The sequence below is a fragment of the Pelobates fuscus genome, chromosome 3 (assembly GCF_036172605.1).
Source record: "Pelobates fuscus isolate aPelFus1 chromosome 3, aPelFus1.pri, whole genome shotgun sequence".
NCBI lineage: Eukaryota > Metazoa > Chordata > Amphibia > Anura > Pelobatidae > Pelobates > Pelobates fuscus.
Window position 1 is genome coordinate 161,721,749 of NC_086319.1, and position 18,495 is coordinate 161,740,243.

An 18,495-nucleotide genomic window follows, 5' to 3' on the forward strand; every position below is an offset into this window, starting at 1 on the left:
ACTGCTGCATGTATCATGGCCTGAAAGTCCATAGGGTTAGCCAGGGAATCTTCCATAGTGGCAAATCGTATGATACAGAATAGGGGCTCACCCAGTAGACAGAGGCTGCAACAGCATGCCCCCACTCATCAGTACAGTGTAATATAAATATAGTAGGGGGCTTACCCCAGGTGCACAGGGTATGAACCCTTAAGTGCTGGCCACAGCCCTGATAGAGCACACTAATCTGTGCTCAAATAGTTAATTCAAGGTTATGAGAGATATCCCTTGAAGCAGTATTGCCTGAAAAATCCTATTCAACAGTTAACATGTAAAATACAATAAAATAATCTGAAAAACACAAGATAAATGTAGCATAGACGTATATTGCAGATTGCAACAGTGAAATATACCAAATACAATAAAGACACAACCCCAAGAGAGGCAATAAGAACATAAAGTAATGGAGAATAGTTATGCTCTGACCTGTCGGCTTGATGGAGCAGCAAAGAAAGAGGAAGTTCTTAGGTCACTATACCTCATGTACATCCTACTCACTTGTGATTTGTTCCTTTTTTCTATGTCTTTCTTTGCTGCTTTGAAGCTAGTAAAGAGAGATTATGCAAAATATGAAGCCTCCTGTCATGTTATAAAATTACTGATTGCAGACATCTTAAATGGTACAGTTCACGTGTTTACCCTATACATGTCCTGAAAGATGTATTTTGTATCTGTGGACTCCTATAAACAATTTGTCCTTTTTATGTATATGGAGATATGTTTTTCTTTTTTTTTTTAAATCACATGTTTAGGAGTATACATTATGGTGTATCAATGGTTGCTGCTGCTTAAATTGCACAGAGGCCTCCCTTACAGCTTTTGTTGACGTCTCGAAGAAAGTAATGTCTTTCCATTAGATGGATTAATATTCCACACTCTGGGCTTGGGCCAACTGATCGCTTCAACTTTCTGTGGACTGACCGTGGAAGTGGAAATAAGCCGAGAAATGGGTCCATGGGCTTGGAGGGAAAGGCGGGCTGCCAGTAGACCCATGCGAACGCAGATGTCAGTATTCTTTTCTGCCAGAGCCCCAAAGAGTAGGCCAGCCATGAAGCTAAAAAAGGAAGTAAGATTCACAATTTCAATAACTGAAGGCCCATTCTTAAATATCTATTGATTTAAGGTGGAGATTTAAGGTTTTCCATATATTTTTAATGATTAAACCATGGAAACATTGGTGAACTATGGTAAAGAAGCCTTCATACCCGGAGAATCATGGGCAAATAAGAGGAGTTCCCAGGTACTGTGATTAAAGGACCACTCTAGTGCCAGGAAAACATACTCGTTTTCCTGGCACTAGAGTACCCTGAGGGTGCCCCCACCCTCAGGGACCCCCTCCCAGCGGTCTCTGGAGAGAGGAAGGGGTTAAACTTACCTCTTTTTCCAGCGCCGGGCGGGGAGCTTTCCTCCTCCTCTCCATCTTGATCGCGACGTCATCGGCTGAATGCGCATGCGCGGCAGGAGCCGCGCTCGCATTCAGCCGGTCGCATAGGAAAGCATTTACAATGCTTTCCTATGGACGCTTGCGTGCTCTCACTGTGATTTTCACAGTGAGAAGCACGCAAGCGCCTCTAGCGGCTGTCAATGAGACAGCCACTAGAGGATTTAGAGGCTGGATTAACCCTCATTATAAACATAGCAGTTTCTCTGAAACTGCTATGTTTATAAAAAAAAGGGTTAATCCTAGAGGTACCTGGCACCCAGACCACTTCATTAAGCTGAAGTCGTCTGGGTGCCTAGAGTGGTCCTTTAAGCAAATTAGTCTTACTTTGCATTTACAACAACAACAAGCCAGTTGTTTATGAGCACATAAGAACACATATTATTATTCCTTTTCAAGCAACCAACAATAATCTTGGATACATTAAAATCTGAAATTTACACATAATGTACGGTATCGAATAATTAGCCACTCTTAGGTGTGATCCATGCTTTAAAAGAATCTCTTTAGGAGAATAAGTCTTAAGGATAAGGATAGTCATGCCAATGAGGTATTTTCCATCTCCCCTGGGATTTATATTTTTGATTTCCAATGCATTTACTTTGAGTCTGGAATAATGTAATCTTAAATGGAAACACTAAGCACCAAAACAACTTAAGCTTAATGGGCACTGTCACTCCCCCCCCCCTCCCCTTCCCCCTCCCCTTCCCCCTCCCCCTACCCCTACCTTCCTCCTCCCCTCTCTCCCTTCCCTCCCCACCCCAAACTAAGTTGGGACTTAGTAGGGACTACTCAGTCTCAGTATTTTTTACTACGCCTGACACTTCTTGACACTGGGCGGAGAAACTCCCATCAAGAAGTGTCAATCCCCCAGCTGTCTCCAGTGAAGAATCTTGCGGGATCCTCCATAGACCTCAATGCTGTACTCTTGCACATGCATTAGAGTATAGTAGTGATGTCAGCTCCTGGCTCTGAAGGGACTTATGCAATTTCCCAGATGATGACAGTGCTATGTTAATGAAGCAGTTTTGGTGTATCATGCCCCTGCAATATCACTACTCAATTCTGTACCATTTAGGAGTCAAATCACTTTTTTTTCTGTTTATGTAGCCGTAGTCACACCTCCCCTGGCGGTGACGCAAACAACATACATGAAAAAAATGTTTTCATTTTAAATCAGATCTGACAGCAATGTTTACTTTGGAAGTTTTATACTCTTGCTCTGTTAATTGAACTTTAATCACACACACGAGGCCCTAACAGGGCAGAGAATAAGAAATTCTAAGTTAAACACACTGTTATAAAAAATTTAAACACTAGATTCTTCTTTACAGACAATGTGTACGACCTTAAAGGTCACATGCAAAGGAGGTGTGACTAGGGCTGCATGAACAAAGGTATTTAACCCCTTAATGGCAGAAAATTGAGCAGTTAGGCTGCAGGGGCATAATCTATGAACCAAAAAGACTTTATTAAGCTAAAGTTGTATGGGTCGATTTAAGTAAACTACCGTATATACTCGAGTATAAGCACATTTTTTCTGCTGAAAAACCCCAACTCGGCTTATACTCGAGTCAATAGTCTGTATTATGACAATTTTCATTGCCATAATACAGACTGGGGGCTGCGGAGATGTTACTTACCTCTCCTGCAGCTCCTGTCAGCTCTCTCCTCCTCCGCGCTGTCCGTTCAGCACCTCGGTCAGCTCCCAGTGTAAATCTCGCGAGAGCCGCGGCTCTCGCGAGACTTACAGTGTGAGCTGACAGAGGGAGCTGACCGGACGGCGCAGAGGAGGAGAGAGCTGACAGGAGCTGCAGGAAAGGTAAGTAACATCTCTGCAGCCCCCACACTGAACTACCAACCCCACTGGACCACCAGGGAAGAAGCCCCCCTCCCTGGCCAGCTAGCAAGCAGGGAGGGGGGACGAAACAAAAATAAATTAATAATAAAATAATAATAAAAAAATTAAAAATAAATAACATTTCAAATAATAAATAATAAAATAATGTAAAAAAAATAATAAAATTGCCCCCCCAAGGCTCTGCAACACACACATACACACACACACACACACACACACACACTGCACTCATACACACACACTGCATTCATACACACTGCACTCATACACACTCATACACACTGCATTCACACACACTGCATTCACACACACTGCATTCACACACACTGCATTCACACACACTGCATTCATACACACTGCACTCACACACACACTGCATTCATACACACACTGCATTCATACACACACTGCACTCATACACACACTGCACTCATACACACTGCATTCATACACACTGCACTCATACACACTGCACTCATACACACACACACACTGCATTCATATACACACTGCATTCATATACACACTGCATTCATATACACACTGCACTCATATACACACACACTGCATTCATACACACACACACTGCACTCATATACACATGCTGCACTCATATACACACACACTGCACTCATACACACACTGCATTCATACACACACACACTGCATTCATACACACACACACACTGCACTCATACACACACACACACACTGCACTCATACACACACACACTGCATTCATACACACACGCTGCACTCATACACACACACTGCATTCATACACACACACTGCATTCATACACACACACTGCATTCATTATATACACACACTGGAAATAAATATTCAATTAATATAATTTTTTTAGGATCTAATTTTATTTAGAAATTTACCAGTAGCTGCTGCATTTCCCACCCTAGTCTTATACTCGAGTCAATACGTTTTCCCATTTTTGGGGGGTAAAATTAGGGGCCTCGGCTTATATTCGGGTCGGCTTATACTCGAGTATATACGGTATTTTTGACAGCTTTTTAAAAGGGGAACTGTCACTTCATAGGTTTTTAATATTATGTTTGCTAATCTGTGTATTTAATAAATATGCATTGTAAGATGTAAAAACGAATTTATATGCAGAATCCCATAACTAATTTTTTCTGCAAATGAGAGCCTTCATGTTGGTTCCCTGTCAATCATTGTTATAACCACAGTCCTTTGCACCTCGCAGTAAGCATTGAGAAAGCATACAGAAAAGAGAAAAATTTAAACAATAATGTGACGAATTGCCCTTCGCCACTTGGTCCTGGAGAGGCCTGCTTGCCAGCCTCCTCCCCTGTGACTATGACCCTTTGATGTATTTGGCTTTAAAGCCCCTATTTTACCTTCAGACAGACTATTTATGTAGGTTGTTTTATTTCTCTTATGTTTTAGTCACCCTGTACCCATTATAGGTGCAGGGTGTGTGTAATGTAATTATTTATAGTGTGTGTGTGTGTGTATTGTGAAATGTATTGCCTGCTCTCCTGTACTGCTGAGGATTGCTACCAACTAGGTGGATTTGGCTATGGAGCTTGTGTAGTGCCCTCTGTTGGAAGCAACAGTAATATGCACTACCTGAATATCAAGACTGGTAATTTGCATATTCGGGTAGATTTGCATGCAGGAGAGACATTTTGTGTTAATTATGGTCTTTCCCACCCATTTATAAATATGTAATTATGTTATAATAAGTCACTGTATGTTGCCTGCTATGATTTGACTGTTTGTAATTTTATTAGGTTTTCACAGCAATGTTAATGTAATGACCATATGGGCTGGTCCCAAGTAAAATAAAGTTTTAGACAGTTCTTCTTGATCCCTCAAAATGTAGCATTGTCTTGTTATTGGAGGGAGCTGTTATAATCACACTGGGGATTGCAATGCTCTGCATACTCCCCTGAGCTTGAATCACTTGGCTCTTTTAAAAGCTATTCCTGTAACGCTCTTCTTGGAGGAGAGGTTTTCCCCACACAGTCCTGGATGCTTGAGGTTCATAAAGCGTGGAAGGAAGAGGTCTTTCCCACACGGTCCTGGAGGACAGAAGCTGATCCAGGGTGGAAGGAAGACAGCGAGACTCCAGTCAAGCTACGGCGGATGCAGAGTCTGCGGTGGTTGTGGTCCTCGGTGCAAGCTACAAAGCGTCCATTAACGGAAGGTTCCATTACAGTGGTGGCAGCGGTGGGATGGCTTTCTGGCGTGAGGAGCAGCATCCTGGAGACACCGGATTTATTACGGAGCGATATGGAGCCAGCAAGTCCCTGGACAGCGCTCGAAGTGGAGGATGAGTTCGACTGGAGGTTACAGAGCCTCTTGGCCCCATTGGGTGAGCCATTATCAGAGGCAACCAGGTTGGACTGCAGAGAGGGCGCCAGGAAAGAGATGTGGGACGAAGCCCTGGAGGGTGTCCAGTGTTGGCGAGGTGAGCGTCTCCCCAGCGAGGAGCAGCGACTACAGGCCCGAGTGGCCCTATGGATGCCTATGAAGGGAGAACAGCCCAGGTGGGAGTTGGTAATGCAGCTTAATTCTCTGGCACGGAGGGAACTGGAGCTCGACAACTCATACCAGGCGCTACATTGGTATGCAGTTCAGCGTGTTCCCGGGATGACTAAGTGCGATAGACCAGAGGGCGAGGATTACAATGGCCCTGGTCTATTATGGGACGCCTTTTCCGGACCAAGGTTCGGGGATGCTGCAGAGTCACGGCTATGGGACATATATGAATCCAGAGCAACCATACTAGATCTCCCTATGGATGAAGACCTAGAGACAGACCTGTTTGAATTGGCCATCCAGGAATGGGAACTGGAGCAGGATTACCAGTACCTACTCAGCTCCAGTCAGTCCCACTATACCTTGGAGGTACCGCCAGGGCAGTGTGGGTCCCAGGGAGCCAAAGGTGTCGTCCTTCCTCCCCAGCGGCAGTGCGAGTTCCAGGGAGCTGAAGGTGTCATCCTTCCTCCCCAGTAGCAGTGCGAGTTACAGGGAGCCGAAGGCAGGGCCGTACTGGCCCACCGGGATACCGGGAAATTTCCCGGTGGGCCGTCGGCACCTGCGGCCGCATGGAGAGCTTGGATGGTGGCCGCAGGGGAAGCTCTTCTGGCGGCCACTGGGGGAGCAGGCTGTTCTGTCTCTGCTCCCCCTCCCTCGCGTGCAGCTTAATGAGACCGGGGCCGGAATATGACATCATATTCCGGCCCCGGTCTATTTCTAGCGAGGGAGGGGGAGCAGAGACAGAACAGCCTGCTCCCCCAGCGGCCGCCAGAAGAGCTTCCCCTGCGGCTGCAGGACACCTATCAGTCTGCCCACCCACCCACACAGGTAGCAACAAGTGTCTGTGTCATGCTGTGTGTGTGTGTGTGTGTCATGCTGTGTGTGTCTGTCTGTCTGTCTGTGTCATGCTGTGTGTGTCTGTCATGCTGTGTGTGTCTGTCTGTGTCATGGTATGTGTGTCTGTCTGTGTCATGGTATGTGTGTCTGTCTGTGTCATGGTATGTGTCTGTGTGTGTGTGTGTCTGTGTCACGGTGTGTCTGTATCATGGTGTGTGTGTCTGTCTGTGTCATGGTGTGTGTGTGTGTCTGTCGTGGTGTCTGTGTGTGTTTTTAAAAATAGTGTTTTACTCACCTTTTTTTTTCCCAACGTCGTGCTGGTCTCTGCCTCTATGACTGAGATCATGAAGCTTGATGATCTCAGCCAATCCGCACTGACACAGGAAGCGCCTCTAGTGACCGTCTGAGTGTCTGTCACTAGAGGTGTCACTAGGAAGCAATGTAAACACTGCCTTTTCTCTGAAAAGTCAGTGTTTACATTCAAAAGCCTGCAGGGACAGGCTATAGACACCAGAACCACTACATTAAGCTGTGTGTGTGTGCGCCTGCTAGTGAGTGAGCTTGTGTTTTTATGTCAATGAGCTTATGTATATTAGTGAAATTGTTTGTCTATGAGGCTGTGTATCAATTGAGCTTGTGTGTGTCAGTGAGATTGTCTGTGTCTGCATGTGAGTATGCTTACTGTATAATTAAATGTTTTACTCTGAAAGGACCAATATTTTATATTAGAAAAAGCAATATATATATATATATATATATATATATATATATATATATATAAATATAAACTCAATCATCTGGGGTGGCAAGACATAGCCTTGCATATTACATGCAACAATATATGGCGCAATGACTTATGGGGCTGGCATAGATTTTTTTTTACAGGGCTGCTTTGTATCCCCAGTCCGGCCCTGGCCGAAGGTGTCGTCCTTCCTCCCCAGCGGCAGTGTGAGTTACAGGGGGCCGAAGGTGTCATCCTTCCCCCCCAGCAGCAGTGTGTCATACAGGGAGCAGAGAAAGTTGGTCTCTCTCCCCAGCAGCAGGACAATGTTTCAGGGAGAGGAACACAGCCCCCTCTCTCCCCAGCGGCAGCTTACCCTACCAAGGGGAGACACCAATTTTCCAGATGGCGCAGATGGGACCGTGGTCTGACCCACAGAGATGCTGGACAGCCTGTCCAGATCCCCAGCTACCATCGCAAGAGGAGAAGGTAAGACAATTCTCCCCTCCCCAGCTAACTCCTAACTTGGCCCCAGGGTTAACAGAGGAGATGTTAACCCCCACATCCCCCTGGCTACTGAGCTGGACTATGTCCCAAGCACCCCAGCAGAAGAGCTGGCAGCTGGGCAGAGTGCAGTTGCCTCTGCCCTCCCTTTGTCCCTTCTCCAGAGCATGATGTCCTGCAAGCTATATCAGCGGAAGAGCTGGCATCAGGGCAGGGCAGAGCGTCGCTGGCCTCTGCCCTACCGACCCCCTTGTTACAGGACTGGCCTGCACCCCCCTCATCCCAGCAGAAGCGCTGGCATCGAGCAGAGCGCTGCTGGCCTCTGACTCTCAATTCCCCACAGCGTGTTGCCCCATCACCCCAGAGGAATACCCAGGTGCAGTCATTGTTTGCTGTGGGCGGGGATGCTCTAATAACTGTTTGTTGTGGGTGGGCTACTCTGGCACTTGCTTATGGTCGGTGGGTGAATCGACTAACTTAGCCACTGACCGACAGAAAGTCAGGTGCCTGGTTAGTCTTCCCCCAGAAGGGGAAATATGTGACGAAGTGCCCTTCGCCACTTGGTCCTGGAGAGGCCTGCTTGCCAGCCTCCTCCCCTGTGACTATGACTCTTTAATGTATTTGGCTTTAAAGCCCCTATTTTACCTTCAGACAGACTATTTATGTAGGTTGCTTTATTGTTTTAGTCACCCTGTACCCATTATAGGTGTAATGTAATTATTTATAGTGTGTGTGTGTGTATTGTGAAATGTATTGCCTGCTCTCCTGTACTGCTGAGGATTGCTACCAACTAGGTGGATTTGGCTATGGAGCTTGTGTAGTGCCCTCTGTTGGTAGCAACAGTAATATGCACTACCTGAATATTAAGACTGGTAATTTCCATATTCGGGTAGATTTGCATATCGCTAATTCTGCATGCAGGAGAGACATTTTGTGTTAATTATGGTCTTCCCCACCCATTTATGAATATGTAATTATGTTATAATAAGTCACTGTATGTTGCCTGCTATATTTGACTGTTTGTAAGTTTATTAGGTTTTCACAGCAATGTTAATGTAATGACCATATGGGCTGGTCCCAAGTAAAATAAGGTTTTAGATAGTTCTTCTTGATCCCTCAAAATGTAGCGTTGTCTCGTTATTGGAGGGAGCTGTTATAATCACACTGGGGTTTGCTATGCTCTGCATACTCCCCTGAGCTTGAATCACTTGGCTCTTTCAAGAGCTGTTCCTGTAACGCTCTCCTTGGAGGAGAGGTCTTTCTCACACAGTCCTGGATGCTTGAGGTTCATACAGGGTGGAAGGAAGAGGTTTTTCCCACACGGTCCTGGAAGACAGAAGCTGATAAAGGGTGGAAGAAAGACGGCGAGACTCCAATCAAGCTACGGCGGTTGAGGAGTCTGCGGTGGTTGTGGTCCTCGCCGCAAGCTACGAAGCGTCCATTAACGGAAGGTTCCGTTACAAATAAGGGTTACTAACGAAAGTGAAAATTGTTGGAAATTCAATGTGAATTTCAAATTAAGGCCACAATAGCTGAATGAGAGATTTTATTAGTCTGTTATGCTTTAAGTTCAGCTATTTTGGTCTAAAATATGACATTCTCTGAATAATCTTTGAATTCCAACTAATTCTTCATTTGCAATGTTTGCCTTGCATTTGTCTGAAATGGATTATGTAATTTTCTAAATCTTTAAAGGAACACTATAGTGCTAGGAAAACAAAGTTGTATTTCTAACACTATAGCTCCCCCCCCAGCAATGAGAGTGTTAAAAAAAACTTTAACGAGGGGACGTGACCTGACTGCAGACCAAAGCAGACGCGTGTAGGTGGCACTGGCTACTGCTACTGGCAGAAGAGGTAGTCCTGGCACTATCGCTCCCCTCTGCCTCCCTCGCGCTCCCCCCAATTCCTGGCAAATAAAGGGTTAAAAAAAACCTTCGCCCTCCCCTTAGGAAAGTATTGAATCAATGCTTTCCCATGGGGAAAATTCTGATGCTGGAGATCCTCATGCAGAGCGTGAGGACGTCCAGCGTCAGATACTGGACCAAAGGTCCGTTTGAATGCAGAAAGCTCTCTAGTCAGTGGGCAGACTTAGAGCTACAATGTATACATTGCAGTTTCTCTGGAATGTTTTACATTGCAGCACTAAGGGCAATAGGGACACTGCACCCAGTTCACTTCAATGAGCTGAAATGGTCTGGGTGCCTACAGTGTCCCTAATTTGACTTTAAGCTATTTTTACAGACATCTTGTGAAACATTTTCCTGTATATTATTATATATGAAGGAGAAGCTGAAGCACAAAGAATATCTACTGGCCTGCATTATATACTGGCGCTTGGGAGGATTGCCTCTGTCCTGACCTGTACCTGAACACTTCTTTGCCCTTCCCCCATCCCCCTCTTCCCCTATCCCCGTCCCAACCATTGCTGTGCCCTGGAACAAATAGAGTACCTCCAATACTAAGATAAGCTGACAGGGGGATGTCTACACACCAAACTGGCCGCCGTTCAGGAAGCTGCACATTCTCCTGCCCACACAACATAGTTGCTCTATCTGGAGTAGCTTACATTTGCCTTCGATTGCTTTTGGGTGAAATTCTGGGAGGGAATGCATGCAGGAGCACAAGCAGATACTGGCTGCACTATCATGTGGATCACCTCATCTGAGGCTTGCTTCAAAGGGAGATATCGCCTAGTTGATGCGGCAAGAAGCGAAGGGTGAAACCCTAGCGGAGGCCCACTTATTGGAGGATGCCACTTACCTTGACCTCAGTCTGCCTGGGGTCGTCTCCCCTCACATGGCTTATGTATTAAGGAGACCTGCATCTAGCAGATTGTCAGGGGAAGACTGGAGGATTGTTTTCTGGACTCAGCCAGGGGTGTGAAGTCGGTGTTATGGATCGGAACAGGGTTGGGGGCTGGTGGGGGAAGTGGCTGGGAACATTGGGACCCATGTTTTGCAATGTGTCAAGCTTAGATGGCATAGGCTGAGCTGCCACCCCAGTGTTTGTTGTCCCACTATTTGCTCTCATGGACCTCTCCTATTTATACTCTGTTTTATTTTTCTTTCTGATTACACTGACAGTAGTTTTACTCTCTTTATCATATTCTAAGTGCACAAGATTTGCTTGCTTATTTTCCTGAACTATCTTGTTGAACCAATATTGAATCAATGCTTTTCTGCAGGGTTTTGCTATGCAAAGCGTGAGGACCTCCAACGTCATTTCAGAGAATTAAACTACGTAAAACAGCAGGAAGCACCTCCTGTGGCTGTCTGGGAGACAGCCAGTAGAGGCAGTCTTAACTCTGCAATGCAAACATTACAGTTTTGCTAAACTTCAATAGTGCCCCTTTAATATAAAATTAAATGAAAACAATTTTTTTTTTTTTTTTTTTTTTTAAAGGTTAACACAAACTATAGGCGATTTTCTGTTTTATTCAATGATTTAATTACAGATTAGTGACAGTTATCCTTTAACCATTATCCAGTTGCTCCTGTTTGTCCAAAAGTTGTCCAATGTTAGTAAATTACTCAATGCATTGTCCTTATTCACTTTTTTTTTTTTCCAAGATCAGTTCAATTTTTATTTTTAACGTCTTCGGTGTTTACAAATGTAAACCGAAAATCCAGATTTCTCACTCAAAACTAATTGAGCACCTTATTTTAGATTAAAGTGAGGTGGGATTTTACCCATAAGTGTACAAATACATTATTAATAATAATGAGATTACCTGTCCCCTGCTCCAGATACATTGATGATTTCCTTTGGTGAAATTGGGGCTGCAGGGTAATGCATGGCACACATCTCTCCTCGGCGTATCTAGCAGAAATAAACCTATTTAACACTGAATCCATTATTGTGGAATACATTTAACCTCCTCACTACATGTCTCGGTTGCAAAAGTAAATTGTTTTATGCAACAGAATTTTGACTGCACTTTGTCCCTCTATCGGGTCCCAGAGAGCAGAAGCATTTTAGCATTCACAGATGTTTTTCTCTAGAGACAAACCATTGTTCCTTGGGAAAGGTGTCTGTGGATGCTGAAATATTGACATACAATGAGGCACGTGCTTTGCTCATTGGTTGGCTTATACTTGAATATGTTACTATTGGGAATGTTGTAAAACTTGCCACTATAACTATTTGTATATTGTCCTATTATATCTCATTTTATGTATTTCCGAGAAAATAAAAGTGTTTTTATTGCAAGTTGTATAAGTGGTGTGCATCCTTATGTGAAATAGTTGTATTGGATATTCATACTTATATTATATCCTTTTGATATTAGGAAGTGGTGTGCTCTCTCATGACCTTTTGCATAGTAATTTATAAGAATACATGCTATTATAAATACATTTATTTCTTAAAGATCTTTTTTCCTCTACTTTCTTTACATCTCCAGTTCAAGAGTGAATTAAAGAGCAGTGTCTATGGTCCTGGTTGTGGCAGTAGTGTTTTAAGAAGTTAAAGTCAATGAATCAGCAATTGTAGATACTAACCTTAGCTTTGGGACACAAGAGCAGCGATTCCCCATCACTGTGACCACACAAGAGCACTCCATTGGCTCCTAAAGTTATTATCACACAGCGCAAATACTCCAGGAGCGGCAGTGAGAGCGCAATGGCGGTGTCAATGATGCTGTCTAATTCTGATGGAATATCTGCCAAAAGGAACAATGTTAATTCAGCAACAACCTTACATTACCTATTTAGTCATTAGAACAACTACAGCTTATTGAATTTGTTCTGGTGAGCAGAATCTTTACTTTCAGGCTTTTTGCTGTAAACACAGTCGTTTCAGAGAAAATGCATATGTGTAATGTGTTTACATTACAGCCTAGTGATAACTTCACTGGCCACCCCTCAGATATCTGTTAGAGATCCTTCCTGGGTCATGGCTGCCTATAATGCATCCAAACATTCAGTGTCTCCTCCCTCTGCATGCAGACACTGAACTTTCCTCATAGAGATTCATTGATTCATCGCTATGAGGAGATGCTGATTGGCCAGGGCTGTGTTTTAATCATGCTGGCTCTGCCCCTGATCTGCCACTTTGTCAGTCTCAGCCAATCCTATGGGGAAGCATTGTAATTGGATCAGGCCACCACTTCTGATGTCAGCAGACAGCTTGTTTTTTTGAGGCAAACAGCATGCAGATCTAAAGCTTCAGGCTTGAATACAGTAAGATTGTGCTATTTTTACTGAGGCATGAGGGGCCCAGTGGGGCTAGATGGTGGTTTTAACACTATAGGGTCAGGAATACATGTTTGTGTTCCTGACCCTATAGTGATCCTTTAAGGCCAACTCTAGGAATCTGTGGTGTAGCTCATATGTATTTCTAAAAAAAGTATGTTTGCCTGTTTAAGCTACAAAGGCAAACGATTACTTATTTTTCAAAAAGTTTCATTTTTCCTTTCTCAACTGTGTAGGACACTGACAAGCCTCAACATAATTCTAAAATGTTCACAGCTTCTAGGGACGAACATCAAAACTTTACATTAACACAGAGCATTCAGACAAAAAATAGCAATGTGTAAATAAACAGGAGCAGGGTGGTCAAACATAAGGTGAATAGTGCCTTCTTCCATTCACCAAATCCAAAAATGGAGAGTGCCATATTTGTATAACTGTATGGGAATCCTGATGTAATGCTTAACAGTTTTTCTATTGTTCTGATGTTGCAGAACTTGATTAGATTTCAGATTTGCTTTAATATATGTCCCACCTGTAAATTAAAGTTAAAAGATCTACATCTTTCCCTATGGAAAAGCTTTACACACTAAGCTCTAGTCTTTGGAATTCCAATACTGGAGAGAAGTCAGCCAGAAGAATAGGTCTTACCAAAGTGCACTGGGTACCCTAGGGTCATATTGATGGATATCAGCTCTCTCAAATTTGGAGAGATGTAAGTCAGGGCTTTCCAACTGTCCACCCGGAAAGGTTTTGCAGCTTTGTCTACATCCGTAGGTTCATAACAAACTATAAAGCAAAGATACACTAGTTACAGAAAACATTGAAGGCTAAGACAATTCTAAAACCTGACATTCTAATACAGCTTAATAATGTCTGACAATTAGTGATACTTTTTCTTCATATTTAGTAATTTTATGATAGCACTGCTGAATAACATTAGTCCTTGTTAAACAGATGACTACTGAAAAGGACAGAGACCAATGAAGTTACATCTTTGTCATAGATAACCTACCCCTTATGGTGAAGATGACCACAGGAAATGGTTGAAAATGAATCCTGGGGGTGATGAATACAGGGGACCATTTCAAAGAAGACACATGCTGTGCCCAATTGTCTCTATGCAAGTCTGGATAATGCACCACCTGGTCCCGTCAATCTTGCATATAATTTTTAAGTAAAAGGGGTAACTAAGATTTATTACCATGGCCTCTTGTTGGTAAATGTGTGGGCATAAAATCTAAGGTTCCCTTAGCATGACAAGCTTAGTATTTCTTCAAATCTATGGTTCATTTTCCTTTTTATGATCCATCTATGTACTTATTTTCCAATATGAGGCCCACCCTTATTTTAGATTGATTTCACGATCACCTAAAAGACACCACTTCTCATCTGTGTGGGCAAACCCACCTGGCACTGAGCTCTGCTTGGCGAGATCACAGACATATTGGATGGTAGAGAGTGGAACATTCCCATCTATACATAGCAGTGAGGCTTGGCGGAGACTGTCTGCAAATCTAGACACCTGAAAGACGATACAGTCACATGGACAGTTTGTTTAGATCGATGACCTTACTGAACGATATCCTGGCATGTTTAGAAATACCAACTTTCCACTCAAAGCATGTTTTTAATTCTTATAGAATTCTAGTAGTATTTGGAAGATGTAACGTTCACTAGGGAACCCTAACACACAGACAGGATAGAGTAGAGAGAATTGCAATACCGATCCATAGAATGGTCGGATTATGCAAAAAGGGATAGTCAAAACATGAGCCGAGGTCAAGGAAAACAGAGAGACGTTATAACGAGAGACAAAGCCAAATATCAGTAACCAGGAAACCCAAATAACAAGTGCAATGCTCAATGGTAAACCAAAGACCACAACAGGGCACTGAGGCAAGGGAGAGGTTAGCTTATATACACACAGGGTGTGTCTGATTGGCTAATCTCCAATTAATGTTAACGTGGGAGGAGTTTCTTCCCTCGCTTGTGGTCTCTGAGGTCATCGCTGTGTGCCGGGTCACATGACCGGGTGCAGCACATATATAAGGAAGCTGCTCAGGCGTGTGCAGCGTCAGACACACTGCCAGTCTCGAGACAGGGACCAGATGACGCCGGTCGCTGTGATGAGGTAAGCAAGGTTAGCGCGAACGGGCAGGGGCAGGGGACCTGAAAGAAGAGGTGGAAGATGTCTGCTTCAATCTCCACAATAATAAATTCCCATGTATTGTGTAGCTCATGGTTAATAACTTGCTCAAATTTTATAAGTGCTGATGCACTCCCACTTTTTACCACTATCCTGTTTTTAAACTAAGCATAGTGTTAGAAACATAAACCATATCATAATTTACATATACAAACCTTGCTCAGAAATAGAAACTGATAAAAAAAAAAATAATAACAATAACAACAAATCCCATGTGTTCCCTATTAAGGGTTAATAAGTATATAGGGGTGTATATAAAAAATACCCCTCTCTGTCTCATTAGAGATATCTTTGCCAGAAGCTCAAGGAAGTAAGGTGAAAGGTCAGTGTAGGACCCGCCTAGGGGGTCTGCCTTGACGTTGGTAGGTGGGCATTCCTTCCAATGGCCATTGGAGTAACTAAATGACCTCCATTTGTCTAAATATACATAGGGATTAAGGAGAGAGCGCAGGTAACTTTTTATTTGGTTTTTACTGTATGTAAGGTGGCTGATGTGTACTGTGATGGGAGTGATGGTGACGAGTGTGAGCGCAGGACTTATCTTTTTTTATTTGTAATAACAAAACAACCACATGTTGCTCGATACGCATTTTAATTATAGTCTCCGTTTATGTGATGCAGGATTTGATAAATAAATAAATAGGATCCTTTATTTTATGTTTTTGATTTCTTTCCTAAACAATATTTTAAGAGATCGATTTCCATTTGTTGATTGTGACTGCAAGCAAGCCAATCACAGCTAGTTTGTTTAAAAGGTTTTCATGATTTTACATTTATGTCTTGATTTACACTAGTACATTTGTCTTTGTCACATTTATTAACAGCTTGAAAAGTATTAACCCTGGGATAGGTCAAATGATACTCCACCAGCCAAAACAACATAGGCTAGTTAAAGGGACTCACCTAACCCTATCTCCTAGTTAAATGGACTCACCTAACCCTATCTCCTAGTTAAAGGGACTCTCCAGTGCCAGGAAAACAATCCGTTTTGGCACTGCAGGTCCCCTCTCCCTCCCACCACCCATCCCCGGTTGCTGAAGGGGTGAAAACCCCTTCAGTGACTTACCTGAGACCCCCGCCGATGTCCCTCGGCGGTGGTTTCGGGTCGCCGCCGCTCCTCCCCTTCCTTATGTCAGCCGGTGGGCGAGACTGATCCCGCCCGCCGGCTGAGGAGACCTAATGTGCATGCGCGGCAATGCCGCACATGCGCATTAGAGCTCTCCATAGGAAAGCATTGAAAATGCTTTTCAATGCTTTCCTATGGGGAATTGAGCGAAGCTGGAGGTCCTCACACAGCGTTGCTCTAGCACAGAAATCCACGGCCACTAGAGGAGGACTTAACCCTGCAGGGTAATTATTGCAGTTTATGAAAACTGCAATAATTACAGTTGCGGGGTTAAGGGTAGTGGGAGTTGGCACCCAGACCACTCCAATGGGCAGAAGTGGCCTGGGTGCCTGGAATGTCCCTTTAAAGAAAGATCATCTGGTTGTACTAGTATTACCAGGGGTAAACCTAGCAACTAGAAATAGGAAAATAAAGAAACAGTATCCCAGACATCCACTCCAATGGAGGGGGAGTATGGGAAATAGTACAACCTAAAGTTGATTAGTAGCAAAAAAAACAAAAAAGAAAAGATATCTGTCCCTAATACCTTGGCACTGCACTAGGCTAGTGCCTACCTAAACCAAGGACCCTATATAGATAACTCAAAAACACAGTGATGTGCTACCTAACAAGTGAAAAAGTGCATAATGAAAATAAAAAAGAGCCCGACGCACCTTTCAGTGTATTACAACGCTGCTGATACGCGCATCTGGCTTGTTTTTTATTGCTATGAGAGGCATTTAAACAGCACACAGATATTGTATTTTCTCATGCATGTAACTCTTTAGCTCGTCATGGATGCTGTAATAAAATTACAAATACAATAATAAATATTCCTATTCCATTATTCAGGTGTTGGAATTTGGATTCAAGGGGCAATGTGAGTTATGTAAAAAAACAATACTGGGGAAAGGTTTTAAAAGTGAAGGAATCAGAGAACCAATGTGGCGTCCCTGATTTTTAAACTGCTCCATATTTGTTCTTAATAATTAATCATAAATGGTGGTTTATCAACTAAAATTAATGTTGTGAAAGTACTGAAATAAAAACTGAACTGCAAATTTTTAGACAAAAATAGACAAGCTGTGACTATACAGCAATTCGAGTTTTAGAGGTCCAATCTGTTTTTGTTCTGGTGCTGTAAGAAAGGGCTGGCCAATAAATATGTGCTAATCAATGTCTGTTCACATCTTAAGCTTTACTTGGTATCAGTAGAGCAGAGACCACCCAGTCTTTCTCATCTCATAGTTTCCATTTTCTCTTTAGGTGAATTATGTTTTTAAAGCAAGGTAGGATCACCCTGTCATCATGTAGCTTTACTCAGATTTTATTCTTAGCAACAAATTGTGTGTTGGGAAATGTGTGCTCACTGCATTCCTGAGCACCCTGATTATAGGTGTTATATCTGAGCCAGATAATCTCTTTAAAGCCAAGATATGTTCTTTTTAAACTACTTAATCTCATTTTTACAGTTTTGGGGATTGAATCATGGTTAATATTAAGACTCGATTCATGGTTTTAGACAGCTGTCACATATTACGCACAATTTTTTAAAGACTTGTCACCTGGTAAAAATCTCTATTAATCAGAAGCGAATAAGAGAGGATATATTACTTACAATGTTACACTTCACTATACCCTATGCTAATAGATGATAGAGTTCAATATTTAATTTGTGTTTTACGGTATTATACTAAAACTGTCACTTGTGGGGTCTTTGTATTTTTACCAAGACTCCGTTCTCTAAAGTGACTCTTTCATAGTAACGACCAGGGTCAGAGGGGGAAGCGAAGATATATTTACATTTATCCTAAAAAACAAACAAAAAAAAACGTTCTACTCCAGCTCTATTTTCCATTCCTGGAGACTTCATCTACCAGCAGCCAAAATCACTAGTTTGCTCCTGTATTTATGGAAGTACACAACTCTGTGTACTATATTCTTGATGACCTTGTATACATGCCATATGCATATTTTGTGTATTACAAGAGATAAAGCAAGTAGCAAGATACAGCAGTGGAAGCTGACTGAAATTCTGCCCTTTTTTACATTTTGCCAAATTT

General features: G+C 43.0%; 1 protein-coding gene across 5 annotated transcripts in view; it reads right to left on the minus strand.

Annotated features, from left to right (window-relative positions):
• Positions 1-18,495, minus strand: part of LOC134602585 (uncharacterized) — a 128,992-nt gene that overhangs the window by 42,703 nt on the left and 67,794 nt on the right. For 3 of the 5 annotated variants that reach the window (XM_063447601.1, XM_063447600.1, XM_063447598.1), the window contains 5 exons: positions 14,529-14,643; positions 13,770-13,907; positions 12,429-12,589; positions 11,660-11,748; positions 348-1,093 (listed from right to left, as the gene is read on the minus strand). In XM_063447601.1, coding sequence (XP_063303671.1) covers positions 850-1,093; positions 11,660-11,748; positions 12,429-12,589; positions 13,770-13,907; positions 14,529-14,643 — 747 coding nt within the window. In that variant the 3' untranslated portion in view covers positions 348-849. Of the gene's footprint in view, positions 1-347; positions 1,094-10,368; positions 10,846-11,659; positions 11,749-12,428; positions 12,590-13,769; positions 13,908-14,528; positions 14,644-18,495 lie in introns of those variants that run through there. The other 2 variants (XM_063447603.1, XM_063447602.1) reach the window with 2 other exon arrangements.